At 37.3% G+C, this 11,534-nt stretch overlaps 1 protein-coding gene across 2 annotated transcripts; it reads left to right on the top strand.

Moving 5' to 3' along the window:
* The first annotated feature begins 6,027 nt into the window (after positions 1 to 6,027).
* On the top strand, positions 6,028 to 11,218 carry gpr137ba (G protein-coupled receptor 137Ba). 2 transcript variants are annotated; one of them, XM_042011251.1, is made up of 8 exons: positions 6,028 to 6,790; positions 7,824 to 7,873; positions 7,997 to 8,069; positions 8,178 to 8,219; positions 8,435 to 8,581; positions 10,022 to 10,150; positions 10,433 to 10,554; positions 10,656 to 11,218. In XM_042011251.1, exons 1-8 carry the CDS (start codon positions 6,419 to 6,421, stop codon positions 10,771 to 10,773), a joined length of 1,053 nt encoding a protein of 350 aa, XP_041867185.1. In that variant the 5' UTR covers positions 6,028 to 6,418; the 3' UTR covers positions 10,774 to 11,218. The 2 variants fall into 2 exon arrangements, with proteins under 2 accessions (XP_041867185.1, XP_041867184.1); XM_042011250.1 differs by having other exon boundaries at positions 6,029 to 6,790; positions 7,997 to 8,219; positions 10,656 to 11,217.
* Positions 11,219 to 11,534: the final 316 nt, after the last annotated feature.

Genomic DNA, 11,534 nt, shown 5'->3' with positions numbered 1-11,534 from the left:
GAATACAGAATTACTTGCAAGTAATGAGAGAGGTCGTCCCGACTCACTTGAAGTCGAGAGAGACTCTGGGGAGGCAAGAGGAAAAACAATAGTTATGCATTTCTGTAGAAAGAATTCTCCTTCCTGAAGACCTTGGGTGGACACACAACTCCAAGAGCTGCCGTCAAAACAACCTCACATGGTTGTGTCTCCACCAGAACCAGTCGGACAAACTAAGGGTCTGAGGAAGGACCAGAAAAACGTCATCTTACCCTCGTAGTGAACTTTTAACAGAGCATGTATATGAAGAGACTAAACCTTAAAAGTGAATAAAAGCATGATGAGTAAAATTGTACAATGTAAAAAGTTTAAATGAATATAGTAAAGGAAGTCATTATAGGTGTGATTATTATATTATATAGAGAGCATAATAAGTCAAATTTCTTCCACACAGCACACAGCAGGAGTCAGGCCAAGCAACAAGCCGCAACACATGGCAAGTCATGCAAACTGACCACAATCTCAAATGCCATGGGGGCCGCTTGCTCAAGCAGTTAGGTCTCTTCAGGCATATCTAACACTCGTTGAGTTAGTGGATTCTTTGATGAATGAGCCTTTGGTCGGCTTGTGTCTTGAATTAGAAGTAATTTTGCCAACTCCCAGGCTAGCTTGGCACTCTAGAAAGTAGCCAACTGTATTTGAATGATAAGGTCCTGTAATACAGTTGGCTACTCTCTCAACAGAGATAATCTTGGCACTTTATCAGCAGCTTTGGAAACAGATTAAAACGACCATCAGAGCATAGACCAGTTTCTGGCAACAGAGCCCCATACTTTTTGCTCGAAACATTATGTAAATAACAGCATCAGAGCACTGTAGCATACAGTAATCACTTGAAGCATGCCGCTGTTGCTATCGGACTCGACTCCAGCTGGGTTAATGAGGATAATATAGTTCAGCATGGAACTGCTTTGCCCCGCTAACAGATGATCAGTCATCCATCCTGCACTTTGGTCTTGCTAACTGGAGTTGCAGTCAGCCACATTATCAAGAGATTTGGTATCTATGGTGCCCATTAAACCAAATGATTTTTAAGAACCTTTAATCATTTTTGTGGTGCACAGTCATCCCAAAATAACATATTTTAAACATCCAACTCAATGTCAAAATTTTCCAGTGTTTGACATAGACATACAGTATGTCCAGACAATGATTCAATGGGTTTGGAAATCACAAGACCTTTCTCATGATTTCACAAGACTTACCAGACATTAAAGAGAAGATTAGAGATCATGCTCTATAGATTTATCTTTTCCTGGCCAACTCTCATATCTTAATAACTTCATCCTGAAAAAAGTTTAGCGTGAATAATTAGAAAAAAGTCAAATTTCTCACAGCTCGTGTCCTTACTCAGACCATAACTTTCGCTCAGAGATCCCAGATAAACAGTGATTTGATTTAAAGGGCCACAAGACAAAGAGACTGGAAACAGCTGCCATGAAAAACAAGTATTTACCAAACTCGACAGTCAACCACCCTCAGGTCAAAGTTAAATTTTTCTACACAATTTAAGGTTAACTTTAAATGAAATAACGATCTATTCTTGTGACTTTTATGATTCCATCACCTTTTGTCTAACATCTTCTTCTGGATGAACCTTACTGTTTTTAGTTCCTGGACTGGAGGGGCTCTAAGCTGATTCATATCCCCCAGTATTTAGTGATTTCCAAGGTTTAATGTTATTAAACCTTAATGATTTTAATTTTTTCCAAAGATTTCTCTGCTTTAAACACCTGAGATAATTTTGGATTATTTAACCGCATGTACGATAAATCAAAATATTGTAATTTGTTGCATTTTATGACTCCAAAATATAAACAGAATATGCCACAGATGAGACAGAAGCTGTGTTTTTTGTCACCTTCCAAAACAACTTTGAACCTACTTCTAAGTAAAAGGTGTTTTGGGAATAATTATATTAAGGTTGAAGGATAAATGTTTTATCTTTGATTACAAAATCATCAAAGAGAATTTAATTATGTATTCATATATAACTGGGAAATGGGACTTTTGAGCTTTGAAGTCTGTTTTGCAGGAATGATCTTACAAAGACAGCTGCTCATTTAGCTATAATTACATACTTGCAGTGAGACATAAAATAGCTACCTACATGCAAATTCCACACTCATTCAGAAACTAAAATGTTATTTTCCTCATTGTGAAACAAACCTAACTTACATAGAATTATGAAGCAAACCGAAAGCTGTTTTGTCTTGATGATCAACAGTTTTTGGTGTTTTTGCGCAGCTGAAAGGTGCCACCTTCTGGTTGTTTTGTGAATTTTGTTGCTCTTGAGTACAGTTCCCATAGAACGCAAACAGAATATAGGTCCATATAATAGATCTGCAAGTTTTTCTTTTTCTTTAAATATATATAAATAATTCAAAAGCATTATAAAGATGTCCATGAAGTGAAAAAATAAATCAAATGACTACATGCATCTATTCAGTGCTTGTGTTTACAAAAGGGATATTCATCCTTGAAGCAGTGATATCAGTTGCTCGGATTTGTGACTGATTTTGTGAGTCTGTTTCCTTGAACTGTGTTGCCTGGCAACCTGGTACTGTTGTAGATGTGTCCACAACAGGATTCTGTAGCCTGATAATATGAGTGAAGTGCTGTTTAATCACCTCTCCAATGTTATTTTTAATCTACAAGCAAAAACCAAATATGTGGGTGATTTAAAGAGCCAGAGCCAGACTGTAGAATAAACAAGACACTATAAAGATATAACAAGTAAAAAAATTATTATTATTATTATTATTTTTAGCTGCTTTTTATAATAAACATTTAAAAGGTGAAATAATCTAAGGGGGAGGCTGTTCTGCTGCTGGTAGCATCCTGTTGATGTGGCGACTCAGTGGCAGTGTCCCTGTGTGGTAAACGATTAATGTATCACAACAGTCAAAGGTGAGTTTGAGTGAGCTACATCTTTGTCCTCCCTCATGTTCACATGTTGTGCAGACAAACCTTGCCAGGATTTGTGTGTATAGCATCAGAGTATCATCAGAGACAGAATACTACCCATTTTTATCTGAAAACATTAGAAAATACAGCTGTGAAACCAGGCAGGCGTGGGTGGAGAGAGTCAGAGAACCGATGAATGTGTTTTACAAAAACTGCATGATTTAGTATTTTTAGACCATGACTCACAATAGAAACTAAAACTCTGGATGTGTTGGCTTCCGGCTGAATCATTTTTCTTTTTTTTTATCAATTAAATCAGGATTTTGTAAAGGCTTAGGGGTCTGAGTAGCTTGACGCATTACATGGACTAAAAATGCCACTTTAAATCCATTTTTAACCCTGTTCTCTTTTGTGGAAGGTGCATAAAACTAATAGGTAAAACTAAAATTTAGCTTAACTTCTAAATAAAATAATATGATCAAGAAACCTTAATTTATTTAAAGGTGCACTACCTTGTCTACAGATAGTTCAAACTTAATAACCTGCAACACAGACTTTGATTCACTTTATGCTGTGATTAATTGATTCCTTACATGGTCTTCAAATTAGGAGCATACAGTTCTGGATAAATCACAGTGGCATGTAAATGTGTATAACTGTTCAGTTAGCAACAACTAAACCAAAATGAAAAGGTGGTGTAGGGAAAAACTAGGAACACCCCATGATTTAAAAACCTAAAAAAAAACCTTCTTTAGCAACAATACCTTGAATGTTGTGTGTATGTTGTTATTATTCTCTCACATCATCATGGAGGAATTTTGGTCCACCTCTTTTTCTTTTCAGCCATACAACTATCCTGTTGCATGATCCAGTGTCAGTAAAATGTTAGCTGTCAGACAGACTGTAGAATAGGTAAACAGAGGAGCTCATGGTCGACTCTGTGACTGCAAAGTGCCCATTCTACTTGGCAAAGAAACCTAAATAGCACCCTTTGTTACCGTGTTTGAAAGTTGGCATGTGCTCTTTATACCAGTGTGTTATGTTTGGTTTTCACCAAACATGCTGTGTATCATCTTCACAGCCAAAGATCTCCACTTTGGTGATATCTGTCCAAAAGACATTTTTGAGAACTCTTGTGGTTTGTTCCACTGCAACTTTGCAAACCTGAGCTTCCTAATAAGTAATATTTGTTTAATTATTTTTAATTGTACTGTCATCAACTTTACCATTTAACATGCTGACTGAGGCCTGTGGAGACTGAAATGTAGCCCTTGGACTTTGGCAGACTGACTAAGTCTAAATTGTAGTCTGAATATAATATGATGCTGTAACCTTTCCAAGCAACAGTTGCTTCCATAGGATTATTGCTGATGTCTTACCTCCTTGGCATTGTGTTAACACACCTGAATGCTGCACCTTTTATAAAGCTGCTCACACCTGCTGATGATCATTTGATCAAATAATTTGATAAGTAGCACCTGACTCTACTTTTTATTATTATTCTTTCAATTTAAATGCTACATGTTTGTCTTAGAGGGACAAATGCATAATACATCACTATAAAATCATACAAAGTAGATGTCATGCATAAAGGTTTTTCTTTTGTCAAGGTTAATTTGTAAGGCTATTCCCTGGTATTAAATTAAAATACTACAACCATTAAAACCATACAGAGTATACAATAACATGTAAGGCTTCAATTACAGGATCAGGCACAAATATATGATGTGAAAAAATTATATATAAAAAGAAAGTTTAAAGGGTTTGTGTGTGTATGTGTGAGTTTGCATATACAGTTCTGTGTGTACAAGCATTTGTGAATGTGATCTAGGATTTCTGTACAGTCAGTGTTCACAGATTTGTAAACATTTCTTTATATGTGTGTTAAAAACCTTGTGTTTTGTCAATTAGTTTAGTTCTGATGGTAATGCATTCCATAGTTTTATTATCCTCACTGAAGGATGATTGACCAAAGATGGTCCCATCTTTGGTTCTGACTCCTTGTTTGTTCACCTTTTGAAATAATATTTCTGGTGCAAGATTGTTCACACTCTTAAAATTTTGTTTTATAAAGACAAATTGAACAAACTGTCAAAACTCAGTAAATGAGGTTTCCTTAAGATGAGTAAACATCAATGATGCCACCTGACAGATTTTGTTTTTACCCACCTCTTGGTATGTCCATAAAGGTGAAGTTGGGAATCTCAAATCATACATAATAAATTTAACTATTTGGCATTTTCTATTTCCCTTGCATAAAAACTTACCTTGGGGTTTTAATAGACTTTCCCTCTGATTGAAAAACACATTTAGACCATCTTTTTGTCATTTTCTCTAAGCAAATGTGACAGCAGACATTTCTTTTGAGAATAACCTTACTGCCATGTTAGGGGTTTTTGCAGACACTTAAATAACCATATATCATCTGCATACATCTAATATGTACAGCTGCTGGACAAATAATTTGTATTTAAAGTAAAAAGTAAAGGGCCTAAAATTGAGCCTTGTTGAATTCCCATTCTGTTCGTCTAATCAGATGACTGAGTAGAATATATTTTGAAGCACTGCCCTCTAAGCTATAAGACTTGAGCCAAGCCACTTTACTGCATTATTTGATATGTTGACGTTTTGCAGTTTATTTAAAATAACTTTGTATTTTACTTTATGGTATTTTTACAGTACAGAAATGCTCACCCTTTTAATTAAGAGAGGAGCTATAAGGATGTGTTTAGTTTTCACAAACGTCTTCCAAATTTGGATTCAGATTTTGTTAAATAAATAATGCCACTCTGTAAATGCTCATGTTTTGTTGTTTGTCTGATGTTCTGTGATTTAAGATTTTCCACGAACTAAAACTAACAGGCCTATGCTTACTTTGTCCACCACGTTTCTGATGTTACACGATGTTTATTTTTCATTGTTGTCTATTTATCTTCTAAGACCAATGTGAAAGTTTTTAATGCATCAAAATAAAAATGAAAGTAAAAACATGTAAAAGCTCTGAGCTGCCCTCTGGGATCAGAGAAGTGGTGGGAAGCCCCATCACAGGGTTAAAGGTACAGTAGCTTGCGTCAGCTGATGCGTAGCGTCACGTAATGAGCGCGACTTGAGGAGGCAGTTGGTCTTCCTCGCACAGATCTCGGAGCCGCGCTCTGCAGCCTCCTTGCTGCCGCAGCTCCCGACAAAACTGTGGGTGCTCATCAGCGATCATGTGCCCCGGTCCCTGGCTGTCTCAGGGTCTGCTGCTGGAAATTGGACTTCTTTCCTTCCCCATCGCTTTTCTCTCTTCGCGTTTTGTGACAGTCGCATCCGCTGCCTCGTTTTCTTCCTCCTTTTCTGCGTTTTAGCTGCGGCTCATATCTCTCCTCGGACGTGCCTGATAGCTCGAGGGGCCAGCTCTTTGAAGCCAGAGACTGGCATCTAACACCGGCGAAGACAACCCACCTCTCCTCGCGGACAGGGAGAGCAAATCATGGAGCCCATGCTGGAGTCGTCGCAGATGGAGATGTCCCTGCCGTTGCCTACGTTGAGCCCAGCCGTTCCCCCCTACGTTACTTTAGGCCTGACGGTGGTCTACACCATCTTCTACTCCCTCCTCTTCATCTTCATCTATGTGCAGCTTTGGCTGGTCCTGCGGTACCGACACAAGCGCCTCAGCTACCAGACTGTATTCCTGTTCCTGTGCCTGCTGTGGTCGGCCCTGCGCACTGTTCTCTTTTCTTTCTACTTCAGGAACTTTGTCACTGCCAACACTTTGGGGCCATTTCCCTTCTGGCTGCTCTACTGTTTCCCAGTCTGCCTGCAGTTCTTCACACTGTGCCTCATGAACCTCTACTTTGCACAGGTGAGTTAGCAGGATTATATGTTATCACTGTAATGTGTGGTGGATTTGCAGAGATTGACACACTTGTTGAAAAAAACGAGGGTTAAGTATGAACAGGCAGGATCTGTAACACTACAAGATTGGTGGTACAGCTACAACTACCACAAATATGGTTTGGAAACAGAAGGCTACACACACTGACAGTAGACATCAAATGGAATAAAGAAGATCCTGAGAAAAACATACATTCATGTTGCGCCTAAAGATAGTCTGAATTCTCATGTGAACTAGGAGGTATTGTGCAGAATTTTGGCAAAATATCAAATGTGTTAGTGGTTGATATGTAACTGTGGCATTACCTAACTGTCTTATTAAACTTTAAACAGCGTTGATAAACCCATGCATCTAGGGCCGAGCTTATAATTAGATGTGTAGTCACCCCTTACACGCTTGCAGAGCACAAGTTATTGAATTCAGTTGATAAGTAAATTAGGTGACATGCCATTTCGGTTGGAGCTGGAATATTTTTTGAACATAGATGAATATTACCAGATGGAAAATGTCAAAAACGAATGTATTTAAAACATGATGTATTTAAAATGTCTATATTCTGAAATCAGGATGTAGACGTTTATAATCTGTCCTGATAAGAGCACTGAAATGGATGGATGGAAGAGTTTGCCATCCAGTAAATATTATCCTTTGTCATCAGTGTAACACAGTCTTGTTTAGATCAGCTAGTCTGATGTGCTGCATCATTTCTTCAACAGCTTACATAATCTACATAACCACACTAATGGCTTCGCTGGCCTCTGCCTGAAGCTTATTTTTAGCATAATCCTCTTGTGCTGATGTGAACCTCTGTTGACAATCTTACAAAAACTCCACAGCCTTGTGCTTGTTGTGACGGTTTTAGTCCTGTTCAAACAGGTTCCTTTTTTTTTGGTCTTTTGTTTTTTCAGGATGGAAAAATAGAGAAGTGAAGATAGTTTACCAAAATAGCATGACGAATTTGCATGATGAAGTGTCTTGTTTTTTTTTTTTTTTTCCACAGGTCATCTTTAAGGCAAAGTCGAAATATGCACCAGAGCTTCTGAGGTACAGGTGAGTCCAGGTGCTTACTGGATTGCAGTTAGTTTACTGCTGTATTTTGGGCAGTTTGAAAAGTAATAGAATAGAATAAAAAGTAATAAATAGTGACAGTAATCTCTTTTCTCTCTCTGCCAGGCTGCCCCTGTACCTTATCTTCCTGTTCATCAGCCTGGTGTTTTTAGTTGTGAATTTAGTGTGTGCCCTGCTGGTGAGGATGTCCTTCGCAGAAGCACACACCATTGTGTTAGTGAGGGTCGCAATCAATGACACACTTTTTGTCCTGTGTGCCATCTCGCTCTCTTTATGTCTCTATAAGATTGCCAAGATGTCTTTGGCCAACATTTACCTGGAATCCAAGGTGAGACAGAACTTAATCAGGGTGTAATGATCAGATAAAAGCAAAGGCATTTCTCTTTTCTGAGATGATTTATCTGATAGTCAAAGCTTCAACAGGAGTTATTCCTGCCTTCACTGTGTAATTTATACAAGATTTCACTGATTGTTTCACAAGATTTTATCATTTCATCCTAAATGTGACTGTCTGTTTTATACTGTATGCACGATCTTGTGCAGGGGACGTCTGTATGCCAGGTGACAGTTATAGGAGCCATCGTCATCCTCCTGTACACATCCAGGGCATGTTACAACCTGGTTGTGTTGGGACTTTCAAACAAGAGTATTAACTCATTCGATTACGACTGGTACAACGTGTCAGACCAGGTAAGTCACCAGAAATAGCTTCACAGGAGGAACTCTGATTTATTTATAGCTAACCCAGCAGAATGACTACACTTGGCAAATATGAATCTGGAGCAAACAAGTAGTTAGCTTAGCTTAGCATATTTAGATTTTCTTGGTCAAGAGGAAGGCTTTAAACATGATCAAATCTGCTCACCAACACCCCCAAAGCTCACTAATCCACACGTTACAGTATATCCTGTTTAATTCCAAAAACTTAAGTGTGAAAAAACCCCGTGTTTTTACAGGGGTTTACAGGCTAAGCTAGTTATCTAGCTGGTGCTAACTGGTTGCTAGGTTCATATTTAGTGCACATGTATGATTGAAAGTTTAATTAATTTATTTAAATCTTTGCAAAGAGCCAAAACATATTTCACAAACTTGGAAGAGCAGAGATCTGAGGGTCATAATTTCAAAGCATAACAATGTGTGCAAGTATAAAACAAAGAGTCCAGTTACAAATCTACATACTGTACTTGCAACAGTCACATTTTTCCCCACTTTTCTCCTCTTTCCTTTTGGAGAGGGAAGGTACATATTTTTAAGTTTATTGTCTTGGTAAGTTGTGCTATAGGGGAAAGGGGCCCTTTGTAGCCAGCACTCTGTCATAGTGATTTTTTTTTTTTTATTATTTGCAACCAAACAAATCTTTGAGAAGATATGTGCCACTTTGCTTAGACCTTTAGGGGAGTTTCCAAGGTAGCTTTCCATTTATTCTTGATCAAATGTGAGACAATCTTTAATAACAAAAAAAATAGCAAAAAAGTAGAAGGTGGTTACCACATTGTGACACGATTATTTTCATTTTTGATAAAAGGACTTTTCGTTTAGTTTTTTTCTCCAAGAAAATTAAAGCCTTTGGGATTTTAACTTTAAGTATCTTGATGTTATTACAAGTAAATCAGATTCAGCATAATTTATCAGTCTTTGAAGTCAAATTGAGTCATCATTAGCAGCAAGTTCTAGGTTTGATTAAAAAAAATAGTAAGAATATAATAATAAAATGATATAATTTGAAAAATATACATAAGTATTTACATAAAAACATAGGGTTAAAAATCCCTAGTATTTACAAGTAATGCAGCTAGTGGTTGACATAGCAACTGCATCGATATGGCAATTCTACATAATACAAAATATACATATACACACACTTTAGTCTAACTGTGGTTGACCAGCTGATCAAGTTTAAGTTTGTCTCTCTTCCTTCCTCCACTCAATGCTCACAAAGAAAGCGTTCCCTATTAATTAGGAATCCTTTTAACTCTAAACTGATGTTGTAAAAGCAATATTTTTCATTTAATTATTATTCACATTAAATTTGATTTAATAAAATTCTATTTTATGCTGTTATTTACTGTATATCTCTTTATTTTTATTTATTAAATACATGTTATGTGTTTTTTTTTCTTCTCTTACCAGGCAGATTTACAGTCGACTCTTGGTGACACTGGCTACATCGTCTTCGGAGTGATTTTATTCATATGGGAGCTGCTTCCGACTTCTCTTGTAGTGTTTTTCTTCAGAGTTCGGAAGCCAAACCTGGACAGGGTGAGCCAACAGTTCCACAGAGCGGGTGGTTCCCAACCTTAGGATTAGGATCCCTCCATAGGGTGACAGTATGATTTTTAAAAAAACAGTAGATGAAGTAATCTGTTCAGTTAAGTGGTAAATTTTTTTTTTTTTTTTAAATTTAAATCAAAAGTGAAAACTTCTCCATTTAGTGAACAGTTTAGGAAGTTCTGTGCCAGATGATGGAAAACGCAGTGTAAAGTATGTGTTATTATCTCAGTATTTCATGTTTGATTTTTTGTTTGTTTTTGGCTCCCGCAGAGCAGTTCTGGCCTCCCTGGTCACGTCTTCTCCTCGAGGGCTTATTTTTTTGACAACCCACGGCGCTACGACAGCGACGATGATCTAGCATGGAGCGTCATGCCACAGAACATCCAAGCCAGGTAAAAGCTTCACAATCCTGTCTGCCAAAACCTGCCGTACAGGAAGTAGTTATGCAGTGAAATGTAATGTGTTTTTTTTTTTATTTCTTTTGACTCCCCAGCTTGGCTGCCGACAGTTACGAGTGGGGGAGCCAAAGCAGCGGCATTGGTGCCTACATTGGAGGCGACGACAGTTACAACTTCCCTCCTCCTCCTCCAGAAGAGCTCAGCCATTACTGAGTGGAGTTCATAGTGATTCCTGCTGACCTGTGGCATTTCTTATCATCTGTATATTTTTGCACAGTCTGTTACTGACCGAAGCACATGTGGTTTAAAAGGGGCCCTGAACTTCATTCATGGAGAAAAACTAACAGACTTTTCTCTTTGCCAGTAAACAAAGGCCCAGTAATTGGACATTAATTTTGCACATTCCCTGTACAAAATATGCTCCCCTCTTCAGTATCCTTCATTGTACAGTTTATACTGAATGCAACCTAATATATTTCTTGAATTTTGTAATATGTAGTGTATTACTGTTTTATGTACTGTCTATGAATGTGTACTTTTTCATACAGATGTGTTTATATAAGAGATATTCATTTATTTCATATAAAAAAGTTTAAATACTGTAAAAAAAATGTTATAAATATTTGAATGATAAATTGAGACTGGTCTTAAGTTATATTCTCATAATATACAATATATTAACACAACAAGAAAGAATGCCTTATAGCTTTTTTTTCACCCACAGTGGTCATCTCAATAGATGCACTGTAGCGCCCTCTGCTGTTGATTTTGTGCAACAGTCAACGGATTTTAACATTTTTTACCCCATATATTCATAAAGTTAAGTTTTCTTTAACGTAATTTTAGTATATATTCATTTAACAACATAAGTAAATTAGAGTTTCAAAATTTCCTTTTGCTTTTTCAACATATTTCATGTATACCTTTGAAACAATGACCACAGGGACAGATCCTGCCTTCAAAGGTGCCACAAA

The sequence above is a fragment of the Melanotaenia boesemani genome, chromosome 16 (genome assembly GCF_017639745.1).
Source record: "Melanotaenia boesemani isolate fMelBoe1 chromosome 16, fMelBoe1.pri, whole genome shotgun sequence".
In the NCBI taxonomy this organism is placed as follows: Eukaryota; Metazoa; Chordata; class Actinopteri; order Atheriniformes; family Melanotaeniidae; genus Melanotaenia; species Melanotaenia boesemani.
Note: the sequence above shows the minus strand (reverse complement) of the source record. Positions and strands in the feature narration are given on the sequence as shown.

Excerpts from the sequence above, each read along its gene's own strand:
- gpr137ba (XM_042011250.1), top strand. The coding sequence starts at position 6,419 with ATGGAGCCCATGCTGGAGTCGTCGCAGATGGAGATGTCCCTGCCGTTG. Across the intron at positions 8,220-8,434 it reads ACATTTACCTGGAATCCAAG|GGGACGTCTGTATGCCAGGT; the intron begins GTGAGACAGAAC and ends GATCTTGTGCAG. Across the intron at positions 8,582-10,021 it reads GGTACAACGTGTCAGACCAG|GCAGATTTACAGTCGACTCT; the intron begins GTAAGTCACCAG and ends TTCTCTTACCAG.